This window comes from Phodopus roborovskii, unplaced genomic scaffold, assembly GCF_943737965.1.
Source record: "Phodopus roborovskii unplaced genomic scaffold, PHOROB, whole genome shotgun sequence".
NCBI lineage: Eukaryota > Metazoa > Chordata > Mammalia > Rodentia > Cricetidae > Phodopus > Phodopus roborovskii.
Window position 1 is genome coordinate 62,178,298 of NW_026126418.1, and position 16,119 is coordinate 62,194,416.

Consider the following 16,119-nt stretch of genomic DNA (forward strand, 5'->3'; position numbering starts at 1 on the left):
TCTCTGTGTTCAAAAATTAATTAATTTTCTATAAGGAATAATCTGTTACAATTCAGGCTACTATACTGCAGGATTGGGTCCAGCTACAGGATGAAAGGATCAGACATGGTGCAGATGAAGGAACTGGTGGACAGAGGACAGCAGGTCCAGGTGGGTGTACAGAAGGATAGGCAGACAGTAGTTGATTAGGTCATTTCAACATGAGAGCCAAAACAAGTTAAATCTCCTCAGCCAGCAGACAGTTTTCTGAAAATCCTTGGTGTACATATCAGGTATTCAAATGACAAATTTTTAGGAGTCATCATTATCACATTGCTATATGTCTATCTCACCTTGGGACCAAGTGATAGAATTGTATCCTTTCTTTAGTCTAATATATCTGAGAAGTTCTTAGATCTGTTTTCCCTGACATTATTTTAATATGCCTATGTGTCCCTACAGTCTTAATTTGTACTGATAAAGTTACAGGGGAATTGCTTTCTACTCCTCAGAATAAGTCAGTTATCAGTGTGTGGCTACCTGCTGGTGGCTGAAAGATAGTGTTTTTTGTGGATCCACAGCAGACCACTGTCATGATCAGAAAAAAAACTCACACTTCATATTCATGGTCAAGTTACTTCTGAGTCTCAGGTGGCAGGAAATAAGAGAAAGACATTGGGTCACAAAAGGCAGCCTGTTAGTTCACTATACCTGGAGAGAGGGGGTTGAAGTGAATCTTGTCAGATCTGTTCTGAGCAGTGGCACCAAATGGGAATGTCTGTCATCTGACCCGTTTTTCCTGAAAATATTTATATTTTTTTAATCTCTAAATATATCAGTGCTTGTCACATCACATACATTGATATGCTATATTTTATAAAATAGAGGTTAAGTATTGCAGAGGTCAGTACAATATCTTAGTGAATATCAATTTTCAATTGTATTCTTCCCAGAAAATGTAAGATTTTTCTGAATATATAAGTATTCATATACTTAGCATTTAGTTTTTGAATTTTCAAAAGCAGTATTGGTTTCCCTGCTATCAGACTGGAGTCCATGAGCTTCCCCTTATTCAGGTCAGCTGTTTCTGTGTGTTTCTCCAGCCTGTTCTTGACCCCTTTGCACATCATTCCTCCCTCTATGCAAACTCAGCTTGATATTTCATTAAAAGCAAACAGCAACAACAAAATACAACCTTTGTATCATGGGAAATTTTCTCTGAACAAACCAAGGAAGACTGGGCAAAAGGAGGATTGGTCTTGGATAGCCAGGCACTTATTCATAAAAGAAGGAATCTTGAGTTTCAAGGTGATATTTGTTGAATGAATTCAAAACCTAGAAACTCAAAATGGGATCTTTTCTTCTTTAAATTTACTGTTTGTTAATGTTGTAATGAAACACATTTTGTTTTTTTCTCTCCAATGGGGGATGCAATATTTCTAAGTCAAATAGGAATGATCTCTACTTGAAACAGAAGTTCTTGTGGCTCTGAATGGCATGCTTCACAGTGAAACGTGTTGTATAAGGTTTTATCAGTCACAGAATAAAAGGCAATCATAAGTCAATGTACTTAGAGTTCAGCATACAACTGGGTTACACAAAATGAGGAACCTTCTTTTGTAGATTTCAGAGGCTTTGTGATAGCATTCTCAGTTTTTGAGTTAGTAGAAACTAGTGGTCTACAATGAATATACTCCAAAGATCTTAAGTGACATTCAAAAAGGTATAAAATAAGATGAAGATATGGGTGGCAAATTGTTCCTTCCTATTTAATCTAGTGGTAATTTACCACAGGCATAAGCAAAAACTCCCCTAATCTAAATAATTTCTTGCATGTATGCCCAGAGGCTCCCCTACACATAATTCAGATTTTTATCATTGTAGACAATTAACACTAACCAATATAATCTCCAGTTATCTTAATTAGAACACACTCTATAGTTCCTACTTTAAGCTTAACTAACACAGGCATCATAAAATCTTGGGGTATATTATGGAATTCTGAGAGATAGAAAATGGCATTCTCAAAATCAATTTAATTATCTGTAAGAACATATGTAGAGTTAAGTATTTGTGCAGAAACAATTTTTTTCTGAAAAACTTGACTTATTTTGAAAAATATATGTATTTATAGGTTCAAAGTGAAAATGCATGAAAACTATGTTCTAAAGTAAACACTGCAAACATAGAAATTCAAGATCACAAAGCTCCTGCATTATCCTTGGAGATGCTGATTAGGTTTGCAAGATACAGAGCTAGAGTAGTTAGGGTAAATATGTTTAATTATGGAGATGGGAATGCATGATTGAATTTTAATCAGAAATGAGATGGAAGGAGTTTGGTTCATTATTAGTGGAATCTATTGAAAATTACATGTGTAGTTATAGTCTATGCCATATTGCTTTTCCCCTTTGATGTATCAGCAAACACTAAGAAGTAACCAGCCAACTAAATCAGTGTTAAACCCAATAAGAGATGTTATCATGGAAATAGACATTTGAAACAGCAACTACGCATGAAAACTTGTTTTGATTTACATCTAACTTAAAAATTTCATTCTTAGTCAATTAACAATGTTGATTGGATATTTACAGTGTTTACATAAAATGTAATGGTGATGAAACTACTGTGTTCTCTAACTTAAAGTTTCAAACCTATAGATTAATTATGAAAATAAATTTTCTAGTCCCTATTACTAAAGCCAAATCTTTAGACTACAATGAAATTAGATCTTGGGCATATTGAGTCAGAATCAGTTTTAGGTCACTTTGTGTAATTATTTAACCTCTTCAAGAGTCAATCCATACCATTAAATATGATCAGAGTATCATTTATTATTTATAACCACCATTATTAAAATGTTAAACTATGTATTATGCATCTATGATAGTTAACCTTAGTTGTCAATTTAGTAGGATCACCTCAAGCAGCTGGTGCATCTGAGAAGGTATTAACTGAGAGAGACTGAAGGCTGAGATCTGTGTAGAGATAATTGTAAGGTCCAAGCTGTCATCTACACACTGCTGACCTGACATACATGTGAAACCACAGAGACTATGACAACATATACAAGATATGAACAAGTTCAAACCAGACAAAATTCCAGTAAAGAGAAAGGAAAGCAGACCCAAAGTAATATACATTGAAGTGGCAAATAATATTAGGTATGGAAGGATTATTCTTTTATATATACATTTTCTCCTATTTTATAATTATTTCTCAATAAATGTATTCCCCAATTATTGATATAACGTTGAACATCTTAGAAAGACCAAATATTACTTTTGCATGGCACACACACCTGAATGCCAGTCTAGTACTGTTTAGGCTGAGAATCATAATATCAAAAACAGCCTGGGAAAGATTATGGAAGAAAATAATAGACTATTAGGTTTCTAATCAGATCAAATAAATTAGAGTGCTGACAGAAATAGTAAAGTAGTTTTGAATCAAATTACATGTGAATATCATTGATTTCTAGAAGAGAAGTTACTCATATAATCGGACAATAATGAAGTAATTTAGTGAAAAGTTTAGAAGGTATTTTGAATTTAATAAGGTAGGGTTTGGAGAAAATACAATATTGTTGGTAACTTCATGATTTTCTTTCATGTAGGTGAGATAAATAAAGATTGTAAGGAGTACAATTTTTCCTCCCACCGCCGCTGGTCTTGTCCTGCCGCCGCGCCAGCCCCAAATAACACACTGAGACTCTGTATTATATATAATTCTGTTGGCCAGTTACTATTTTCTTATTGGCTAGCTCTAACTTAATTATTAACCCATTTCTATGTATTTCCACATGGTCTTCTTACCAGGCAGTGGGGCCGGCATCTTGTCTCCCCAGTCTCTCCATGCTGACCCTCCCTACTACTTCCTCTTTCCTCCTTGTCTCCTAGTCCCACCTCTCTTGCTTTCCTATAGGCCAACAGTGCTTGCTTTAGTCATTAAACCAGTATGAGAAACATATACAGAATGACATCTCCCATCATCTCCTCTTTTCTGTCTAAAAAAAAGAAGGGTTTTAACCTTAACATAGCAAAATATATCACATAACAGTTATCAAATAAGAATCACAGTTAACACTATTTAATCCATGAACATTTAGCAAGAGTTGATGAAAATATTCCATCATCTATCCTATCTTTGTGTGTCTAAAGTCTAAGTAACTTATCTTTAATATTAAGGAAACTATAACCATAACTCTCTGTCTTCAAGTCCATCAAAGACCAAAAACTCTAGAAATGACTGAGACAACTCATTGATTGGTTATTCAACAAAAGTTCTTCTGTAATCTTCCATCTTCAGCCCATAGGCCATAGTGTGTCTGGTAGACTCTTCAGCAAAGCAGGAAACTTTAAACTATCTTCTTGTATTGGCAGTTTGTCAGTCACTTTTCTCTGTATCCTGCATACTGTCTGGCAGACTCTTCCATGAAGCAGGAACTCTGTAGCAATGTCCATCTTGAATCAGCAGTCACTTTTCTGTGGGTCCTGCATGTCCAGTTTATACAGCATAAAGTCAAGTAGTCCAGACAAGAGCAGTATCTTGTCCAAATGGCTAGTCTTGCTATATGAAAGCAAACTTCATAACACGTTTCTTCTATGTCCATCTTCCTTTCTGACATAAATGGTGTTGCCAGGAGCAGTTATGTCTCATTGTCAAGAAAAACCCTAAAACATTTTAAATGCCATATACTGTAGGTCTTTGAAAGGTTTGAAGAATTCCTATCCATCTCAAATACATGTCTGTATATCTAGAAATCTTAACTAACTTAACTATAATATCTGACTATCATAGGTACTATCTATAATCTGTATGGAATTATACATTACATTTCTAATGAGCTATAAAAACATAATACCTAAACAAGAGGAGAAATATACATATCACAAAATTGACCTTAAATTGTATCAATAAATGAAAATCCATTCCAAAAAAAGTATTCATATCTATACCATTTATAACCAAGTCCATTTAAATGAAAACAAATATTTATAAACAATATTTGGGAATTTGTGCATCGTTCTTTCCAAACTACTTCCTGCTGATAGGGGCACTGTCATGGGTATGCAGAAATCCTGGCTGTAGTCTGTAAGCTGCTTTGTCTAGCTGTTTTGAATGTAGAATCACATGGTACACTGTTTCAGGAGGTCTGACTTGACCAAACCACAGCTTTTCATTTTCTATGGAAATAAATAAAAATAGAAATCCTTTTCCCCAGTAACTTGTTCTTAGACTTAAATTTTGAAGTCAAAGCATTTTTAAAATATATAAATTGAATTAATCCAGCAGCATTTCCTTTAACAGTTGTTGTTTCCTCAGGAGTCAAACAATAGAAAAACAATATAATACCATATAGTATACAAATTCTATCCATCTGTGGATTTTTTTTTATTATTCAGTTTCTTTTCAATTTTTTTGAGACAGGGTTTCTCTGTGTGTCCCTTATCTGTCCTGGAATTCACTCTGCATACCAGGTTTACTTTGAAATCACAAGAGATCTGCTTGCCTCTGTCTCCTGAGTGCTGGGATTAAAGGCATGTGCCACCACACCCAGCTCCTCACTCTCTTTTTAAAACCATTTTATTTTTTTTGTCTCTCCCAAGCCTACATATATTTTTTAAAACATACTGTAAACCTTTAGGGGTTTTTCTTAATATGAATCTGTCTTTACTGTAAATATTTATCTTTTTGTAGCCACGAATCTTTTATCTGGTAAACAACATCATTGCTGAAATGAAAGTCATAGTTGTTCCTGCTGCAGATTACCAAAGATGGCAAAGGCTATTTTACCACCAGCAATGAGAGCTGTGGTCACTGCCTTGGTTTACGGGCAGCAAGCAGCAGGTTTCCAGCTTGGAGATGTGGTCACTGCCATTGCCAGCTCTGATATACACCAATAAATTGTTAGCAGTGCTTTTTTAAAGCCTTGTGGTTTTTTTTTTTTTTCTTTTTGCTGCTTAAGCTGTCAGGAAATTTCCCTTAAAGGAGCCGCGCAAATATCTGCTTGTCTCTCGCAAATCAGAGTCCAACTGAGAAAAATGCTGCTACCAAGAAACCTTGTTTGTCTTTGTTCTTTTGTTTCTAAAACCCTTTTTTTTTTAAAGCTTTTGTTAAATTTTAAGTGTAAATTCTTATTAGCCACATGGGCGCCATTTGTAAGGAGTACAGGTTTTTTCTGCCTGCCGCTTGGTCTTGTCCTGCCGCCACGCCAGCCCCAAATAACACACTGAGACTCTGTATTAGATATAATTCTGTTGGCCAGTTACTATTTCTTATTGGCTAGCTCTATCTTAATTATTAACCCATTTCTATGTATTTCCACATGGTCTTCTTACCAGGCAGTGGGGCCGGCATCTTGTCTCCCCAGTCTCTCCATGCTGACCCTCCTTACTACTTCCTCTTTCCTCCTTGTCTCCTAGTCCCACCTTTCTTGCTTTCTTATTGGCCAACAGTGCTTTATTCATTAAACCAGTATCAGAAACATATACAGAATGACATCTCCCATCAAGAGATGGGATTTTTCTTTTAATTACCATATCTATGACATTGTATCTATTTCTCCAAAGCATATGTATTTTAATGGTCCATAAATATTTCAAAAATTTTACACGTTTGAGAATTTCATATATGAGTACTATATTTATATTTACCCCTCCCCCCTTTCTCTTCTATATCTAAGTCCTTAACTGTTACTCCAATTCCATCTCAAATTCATGGCCTTAGTCTTATCACTGTTACTTATATATGTTTGTATACTTATGTACAAATTTATAAATACTACCCACTGAGTTTATTTGGTATTACTCAGTATATGTGTTTAGGGTTGACTACCTAACCATTGTGGAATAAATCCCTGGAGAAGATAGGTTTGCTATCTTTCAGTATCGTTTAATTAGCTATAACTTTTTAGCAGGGTTGGGAGCTTATGAAATTTCCCTAATCCTCATTGGCATGTAAGCTGGTGTTATTGTCAAGACTAACATAAACAAACATATTGTTGAGATTTCATGGGTGCAATTCTCCTGTAAAGTGAAGAAGACTATCTCAAAGCAGACAATAGTTCTCTCGCACCTAACAAGCTTTTTCATCCCTTTGCCCTTAGTGTTCATGAGCTAAAGGTATAGAAGTTTGTGATAGATATATCCATTGGGATTGAACACCTCTTTGTCCATTAGTCTTTTCATTTTAACCAGTTGTAGATTTATATAATGGTCTATGCTTAAAAAGAAAAACTACACTTATCTGTGGGTGTAAATATTTCAAATTAAGTTATACATTTTACCAGTTTAAGAAAGTGACAATGGAACTATACACCACCACCACTACCACCACCACCACTACCATCACCACCACACACACACACACACACACACACATATATGCACATAATAAACACCTAGGATACATAACCTTGTTAACCACTGGTAGTTGCCTAGTTTTATAGTACCAGGAATTAATTTTCTCCTATTGAGAAGGCCCTAAGCTATAAGATGCTGGATACTGCCAAGATGTAAGTATCTACCACTATTGCACACTGGGGGACCAGTGTTTTGGTTTGTAGGGTAGGATTATTGATATCCCTTTCCATTGGTATCTGAAATATCTCCGCCAGTTACTATAGGAGCTGGTCATCAGAAAGGAGGCTTCAAGGTCAATTTCAGCTCAATTCTTTAAGTCCTGTGCCCATAGTTTGAGGTGTCATTGGTAATAGGTTCTTACCTCTAAGCTCAAGGAAGCAGAAAATAATCTCTCTGTGTTGTTTGGGAGCTCTGAATATTTTTAAGATATAATATGGCTTTTGGGGTAGGCAAATGTTCAGGTGACATAACTTCATTTAATAATTACATTAAATATATACTTAATACATACTTTAAAACAATCATATGATACTATGATTAATATGGCTTTTTTAGATACTGATGGTGTTAGTTATCCTTCTTTCCTCTATCCTCTATATTGCCCTACTGACCTCAAGTTAAAGCTTTTCCCAGGTTTTCCATTTCATGTTTCCTAACAGCTTTTCTCTGAGTCCTTTCTTTAGGACTCCTTCTACCTCCATGTACTGTCACCACACTAACATTTAACAATCCTAATTTCTGCAGATTTCATGGATTATATACTTATTTCTAAAGATTTATGCTAGCATCCACAAACAAGTGAGAACACATGTTTTTGGGGTACTTCACGCAGTATAACATTTTCCAATTTCATTTATTTATCTGTAAATTTCATGTTTTCATCTTCCCTTATTCTTGAATAACATTCCATTGTGTGTATGTAACACATTTTTATTATCCATTTGCCATTTGAAGAACATTCAGGTTGTTTCCATTTTCTACCTAAAGTGAATAGAGTGGTAATGAATACAGCTGAGTAAGTATCTGAGGAGTAGACTGTTCACATCTTTGGGCACATGCTGATGAGTAGTACTGCTTGGCTGTAGGGTATATTTATTTTAGATTTGGAGGAATTCTCTATGCTGATTTCCGGATGGGCTGCACCATCTTTTTCTCCCTCTAGTAATTAAATGTCCCCCTTTCCCCACATCTGTAATAGCAATTATTCATTGTATTATTGAATTCTAAGAATTCTTTTCAAATGTCTTTTGTTGCACTTATATTCACAAGCATGTTGGTGCAGTTATGAAATGAAAGTATTTTCTCCTAATTTAGGTTGATTATTTTCTTGTTTTGCCAATTTTTATTTAAAGAGTGATATTTTAAAATGTATTGACTTAATTAAAATTTTAATGGATTAAGCATTTGAATGTTATACTAAAGGTACAGCCATTGTAAGATCCGGGGTCATAAGGAATGTTTTCTGTTTTTAGTAAAACTGTACAGTCTTAGGTCTTTGGACTTATTTCCAGATAAATTATTCATATCTATATGTCTTGTTATTTATATGCTATTCATTCAAATATTTAATTCTTTAACTAGTCTTTGGGCTTTTTTAAGGATTAGTTACCCCTAGTATGGACACGTGTGGCATTTATTGTCTTAGTCTTCTGCTGATGTTTTCTATCAGCTACTATCAACTTGATAACAATTATTTTTTGATATCTTGAATTATAGTAATGTTAGTTCTCCAAAAATAATATTTTTGTTTGTTTGTATTTTTTGCTTTTTGTGTGTTTGATTTTGTTTTCCTTTTCCAGACCCTTTGCATTTTTGCATACATTTTCAAAGGTAGCTTATGAATTTCTAGAAATGTCTGAAGGATTTCATTCAGGTTGGCATTCAATTTCCTGAAGAGAATGGCATTGATTGAATTGGATCTTGTAGAGTTTGAATGAGATAGATCACTCATTTAACTTTCACTAACTTTTGTTAATATCTTTATGGTTTTCAGGATCTTATATGCATTGTTTCATAATTATTTATACCTATACATGTTGATGCCATTGCAAAAGTCATTATTCTCTCTCTCTCATCCTCTCTCTCTCACACACACACACACACTCTCTCTCTCCCTCAATCCCCCCTTCTCTCTCTGACAGGGTTTCTCTGTTAAACAGTCCTGCAGTCTTGGCTATCCTGGAACTCACTCTGTAGACCAGCTGGCTTCAAATTCAAAGAGATCCATCTGCCTCTGCCTGCCAAGTGTTGGGTTTAAAGGTGTTTGCAATGACTGCCAGGCTGTAAAAGTAATTTTCAATGTTAATTTTCAGTTAGTTGAAGATGGGAGATGTCATTCTGTAAGTATGTTTCTCATATTGTTTAATGAATACAGCACTGTTGGCCAATAGGACAGCAAGATAGGTGGGACTAGGAAAAAAGGAGTCAGGGAGAGGTAGGAGGGTATTCAACATGGAGGACCAGAGAAGAGAATTCCAAGCCCTCTCTCTGGTAAGCCAAGACCACATGAAAACATTTAGAATAATAGAAATGGGTTAATATTTAAGACAGAGCTAACCAATAAGAAATGCTAGTAAGAGGCCAACAACATAATATCAAGAGTGTCTCAGCGTGTTATCTGGGGTGGCCATGGGAGAGGGACCAGTTCTCCAGGAAAAACTACTCATAACAAAACGGCACCACAATGTGGCTAATAAGAACTTCCACTCAAAACATAACAAAAGCTTAATAAAGGGTTTTAGAAACAAACAAACAAACAAAAAGAAAGAAAAAACAGAGACAAGCAAGGCTTCTTATTAACAACATTTTTTTTTTTTTTTTTTCTCGGTTGGGCTCTGTTTCGCTAGAGACAAGCAGAGATTTGGCGGCTCTTTTAAAGGAGGTTTCTTGACCCAGCATAAGTGGTAAAAAACCGCAAGGCTTTTATGAAGTGCTGCTAACAACTCAATAGTGTGTATGAGCAGCTGGAGAGAGTAGCTGGGTATGGTGGCACACACCTTTAATTCCAGCACTGTAGAGGCAGAAGCAAACAGATCTCTGTGATTTCTAAGTGAACCAGGTATACAGAGTTAATTCCAGGACAGGCAAAAGTTACACAGAGAATCCCTGATTCAAAAAATAATTTTAAAAATTAGAAAAAATAAAGTAAGAATAATAAAATAAAAAGCCACGTGAAGATGGAACCACACAAAGAGTCTGGATACTGTATGCTATGATATTGTCTTTAAATTGCTCAATTACCAAGGAAGAAATAATTACTACAATGCACTTCATTATCAATATTTCTAAATTATTCCAATTTATATATTTTAAAAATGCTTTGACTTCAAAATTTAAGTTTAAAGACAGGTTACTAGGGAAAAGGATTTCTATTTTTGTTTCCATGGAAAATAAAAAGCTGTGGATTCTTTCCAGACTAACATGGTTTGATCAAGCCAGACCCCCTGAAACAGTGTCCCAGGTGGTCCAACATTCAAAACAGCTGAGACAAGGCAGGATTTCTGTGTGTCCTTAGGATCCCCAAGACAGTGCCCCCTACCAGCAGGAAGCAGTTTGGAAAGAATGACGCCCAAATTTCCAAATATTGTTTATAAATGTTTGTTTTCATTTATATGGGGCTGGTTATAAATGGTTAATAACCACAACCGATCTCTTTAAAGGTATGAAGAGGATTATGGTGTAGAAATGAATACGGTGTTTTAGAATGGATTTTCATTTATTGATACAATTTAAGGTTAATTTTGTGATGTGTATATTTCTCCTCTTGTTTAGGTATTGTGCTTATATAGCTCATTTAGAAAAGTCATGTATAATTTAGTACAGATTTTAGATAGTTACCTATAGTAGTCAAAACATTAGTTAGGTTTTACCTCTAATAGTCAAAACTAAGATTTCTAGATATACAGAGATGTATTTGATATCAATAGATATTCTTCAAACCATTCAAAGACCTACAGAATATGGCATTTACAATGATTTAGGGTTTTCCTTGACAGTGAGATGTAATTGCTGCTGGCAATACCACCTTCATCAAAAGGAAGATGGACATCGAAGAAATGCATTATGGAGTTTGTTTTCAATATGGCAAGATTAGCCACGTGGCGAGATACTGCGCTTGACTGGACTGTTTGACTTTATGTTGTATAAACTGGACATGCAGGACCCACAGGAAAGTGACTGCTGAAACAATATGGACATTGCTAAAGGATTCCTGCTTCATGGGATTGTCTGCCAGACATTCTGCAGAACACACGGAAACATGACTGATATACTGTCAATACAGGTGGACAATTTAAAGTTTCCTGCTTTGCTGAGGAGTCTGTCAGACACACTATGGTCTATAGGCTGAAGGAGGAACATTACAGAAGAACTTTAGGTGATTGATCAGGTAGCAAAATGTCTCTGTCATTTCTAGAGTTTATATATTATCCTTCTGTGGTCTTTGATGGAGTTGAAGACAGTTATGGTTATAGTTTTCTTTAGTTAGGATTATGGATAAATTACATATAGGAGTTTAGACTCATAATGATAGGATAGATGATATAATATTTTCTTTAAATCTTGCTAAATGTTATTGGATTAAATATCGTTAACTGTAGTTCTTGTTTGATAACTGTTTTGTTATATATTTTGTTATGCTAAGGTTAACGCCCTTCTTTTTATTTTAGACAAAAAAGAGGAGATGATGGGAGATGTCATTCTGTATATATGTTTCTTTTATTTTTTTAATGAATAAAGCAATGCTGGCCAATAGGAAAGCAAGATAGGCAGGATTAGGAGACAAGGAGGAGTCAGGGAGAGGTAGGAGGAGATTCAACATGGAGAATGGAGAGAGTAGACACCAGGCCTTCTCCAGTAAGATAAGACCACGTGGAAATAGATTGATAGAAATGGGTTAATATTTAAGACAGAACTAGCAAATACAAAATGCTAGTAACAGGCCAACAGCATAATATCTAATACAATGTCTCTGTGTGTTATTCGGGGCTGGCACAGCTCTGGGTCCAGGCTGGTGGGGAAAACCTGCTTGTAACAAGTTGTTATAAGTGTAAATGAACATAATTTTCTTTTAATGAATTCTTTTTAAATTCAGATATTATTTTCTACTTCTAAAACTACATTATCTTGGGTACTATATATACAAAATTTTGTCATTTGTAAGTGACTAGACTAAATTATTTTTCTTCCAGCAAAAATACTTTTTATCATCTTTTGCTTTATTATACATTTCTAAGCCACAGTTCAGTAGATATGAATTTTCTCACTCATTCTTTTCTCTCACTCATCCTTTTCTCCAGTTTTATTTTAAGACATATCCTGTTGAAAATGAAAACATTTGAAATATAGTATAAACATACTATGATGCTATAGCCAAACAATTTCTAATGTAATGATCCCTACTAGTGATAATTGATGAATTTTCATTTCTTAATTTTTGGAGCAAAAGGAGATATCAATATTTTAATATTTACATTTTAGTAAACTATATTTTAATTTATTTCAGGTGATTGTCAAGTCTGGACCAGGAACTTTCCTTAGTCTGGCAGTTTATGACAATTATATCTTCTGGTCAGACTGGGGACGAAGAGCTATTTTGCGTTCGAACAAATTCACAGGAGGAGAAACAAAAATCCTTCGTTCTGATATTCCACATCAGCCAATGGGAATCATAGCTGTTGCTAATGACACTAATAGCTGTAAGTTGTAATATGGAATAATATTTCCTCATTGTATAAACTCTCAACTCTTTGTCATTTAGGGTAATATAAATTTTGTGATCATATAATGGGATATAATAAACTTAAACATTTAAGACAATTTGAATACATGAAGTATGTTTAAGTAACTTCAATAGAATTTACTTGGTTACACAAGAACAATTTCAGTTTTCATATTTGAGAAGTTCTATTCCACTGTCTGTACATGTAAGGTTTTTCTGCCCACCGCTGGCCTTGTCCCGCCGCCGCGCCAGCCCCAAATAACACACCAAGACTCTGTATTTGAAATAATGCTGTTGGCCAGGTAATAGTTTTTTATTGGCTAGCTCTGTCTTAATTATTAACCCATTTCTATGTATTTCCATGTGGTCTTATCTTGCTGGGGAGAGGCGGCTGGCAGTTCTGCTCTCTCCAGACTCTCCATCTTGACTCCTCCTTACTACTTCCTCTTTTCTCCTTCCCCTAGTCCCTCCTATTGGACAACAGTGCTTTATTCATTAACCAGTATGAGAAACATATTTACAGAATGACATTGCCTATCATCTCCTCTTATACTGGTTAGGGAATAAAGCACTATTGGCCAATAGAAAAGCAAGAGAGGAGGGACTAGGAAACAAGGAGAAAAGAAAAAGTAGAAAGGAGAGTCAAGATGGAGAGACCAGAGGGAGCACAATGCCAGCCCATTCCCCTGTAAAATGAGACCACGTGAAAATACATAGATCAACAAAAATGGACTAATACTTAAGACAGAGATAGCCGATAAGAAACTAGCAACTGTCCAACAACATTATATTAAATACAGAGTCTCAGTGTGTTAATTGGGGCTGGCACGGTGGTGGGACAAGACCAGCGGCGGGAGGAAAAACCTTACTCCTTACAACTGTCCTTTTTTTCTCATATCTTTGAAATTAAGGGCTGACTTGTTTCTGGGATAATGATTCTCTTAGGATTTCATTGGGTTTATAAATTCTGTTTTTGTATCATTAAAAAATATATACTTAAATTAGAAATTGTCTTATTTTACATATCAATCCCAGGTCCCTCCCCTTCCCATTCTCCCTTGTCCCCAAACCCATCCCCTATCCATACTCCAGGGAGGGTGAGACCTTCCATGAAGGATCATCAAAATCTCTCATATTGTTTGGGTTGAGGCCTAGGCCCTCCCTCGTGTACCTAGGCTAAGGACGTAAATTCTGCAGCCATTAAATTACTTACAAAATTGTTGTTTGCCATAGGAAAAACTCTCATAATGCCATGACATTCTTTAAATTTCTGGTTTTCCTGGAGGTTAATGCAGTTTTCTGGTTAACTATAATCAATGGGAACTGTCTGTTCATCAGAAAATGTTAACCTGTCCTTTATTGCAGGTGAACTCTCTCCATGTGCATTACTGAATGGAGGTTGCCATGACCTCTGCCTTTTAACACCTGATGGAAGAGTGAATTGCTCCTGTAGAGGTGACCGAGTATTGCTAGCTAACAACAGATGTGTGAGTAAGTAATGATAGTCTATGTAATATGCTTAAAATATATTAAAATTATGTCATGACATACATAAAGTTATAGAGGTTCACTTATTTTATATCTGTTTATGCAGGAACCCAGCTCATGCTAGTATTTTCTTTTAGCTTCATGTGATAAGTAACAGTATCTAAGAAACTTATGAGTCCCTGTGGTTGAGTCCTGACTGTTAGGACCAGCCTCATACAAGATTACCTACCAAATTATAGCTGTGTCTTTGAGACTCTCAAAATTATGAAATTAATTACAGCTGAAATGAACTAGAATTCATGCAGGAGATGAGTGGCCATGGAATAACCTCTTCATAGTCCATGGCAGTATGTAAATGAGAGAGAATGGCTCATGCAGCTTATTTGTAATCATTTCCAAACTGTTAATTAAGAATGTAACTTTCCAGCCTTGCACAGTGTTTATTCTTCCCAAAGGCATTGCAGTCTTTAATTAGTACCATTATAATACACCCTTATTAACAGCTAAATTTTCAAAATAAATAATGGCTCAAGTGTTTCAATATTACCATGAAAAATTAGCAGGCTACATAATAAAAAGGTTAATTTCCCTTTAACACTGAAACTCTTCCTATGTGAAAAAAAGTGGAAAGTGAAATCTTGTTGGAAATTGGTGAACTCATTTTCAAAATGTGCCAATTGTACCACAACTCCGCTACCTCTTTATATTCTTTTCTCTCCTCATTCTTATTAGGAAATTAACAGAAGTGGGTATATTTACATCATTGACAATAAGTATTTTTCATCTTCATCTTCATACATCCTTGTCCTTTATCTTAGGAGGATCTTTTATTATATTTACTGTGTGCTTCTTTGTTTTGTGAACTGATATCACAATTAAGGACACATCTTAGGAAAAAATATAATTTTAGCTTCATAGACTGTGATAGAACAAAGGAGAGATGGAACAACTATTCAGTGAATTTTAAAGCGAACAAAGGACTTTAATATAGGGGGCCTCAAATCCCTAGATCTCTTTTTTGCCTAGCAAAAAAAAGATCTTTGTCTGAAAAGATCAACACCATCTGAGTTATCTTTCATTTTGCTTTGGTGGGTGGAGTACTGATGATCAGGATCTGATGCCACATGCAGACCTGGAACATCAGTCATATATCAGAATCATTCATGTTTCTTTCCCAGGTCACACGACAGGGCAGGAGTCTGGTAATAACTTTGATCTGAACAGCAAAGGGAGTATACTGTGTGCAGCACAGACCTGTTGCTGTGCCAAAGTTTATATTATTCAATTGCCCCGAATAAGCTACCTGCAACCCTCTGCTGCTGAGAGGTGGACAGGCCAACATGAAAACATTTAAACTTGCAGAGTTACACTGCTGTGGAAGTGAAGAGTGGCACTGGACTCCTAAATGGGAGCAAAGTGTTGTGGAGGTATTTTCTATCAGTTATGTGTCTGTTCTGAAATTCTATGGTTCATCAGCAAAACTGAAAAGTAGCTGTGACTTTCTAATTGTCAATCCATTGAAGATAAACCACAGTATTTCTGACTCATTTATGACCATACCTGCATTGA

The 16,119-nt window shown here is 35.4% G+C and overlaps 1 protein-coding gene across 1 annotated transcript in view; it reads left to right on the forward strand.

Annotated features, from left to right (window-relative positions):
* Positions 1–15,904, forward strand: part of LOC127221899 (low-density lipoprotein receptor-related protein 1B-like) — a 66,454-nt gene extending 50,550 nt beyond the window's left edge. The window contains exons 4-6 of the mRNA XM_051183852.1: positions 12,847–13,039; positions 14,428–14,553; positions 15,729–15,904. Of these exons, the coding sequence (XP_051039809.1) occupies positions 12,847–13,039; positions 14,428–14,553; positions 15,729–15,904 (495 nt within the window). The remainder of the gene's footprint in view (positions 1–12,846; positions 13,040–14,427; positions 14,554–15,728) is intronic.
* Positions 15,905–16,119: the final 215 nt, after the last annotated feature.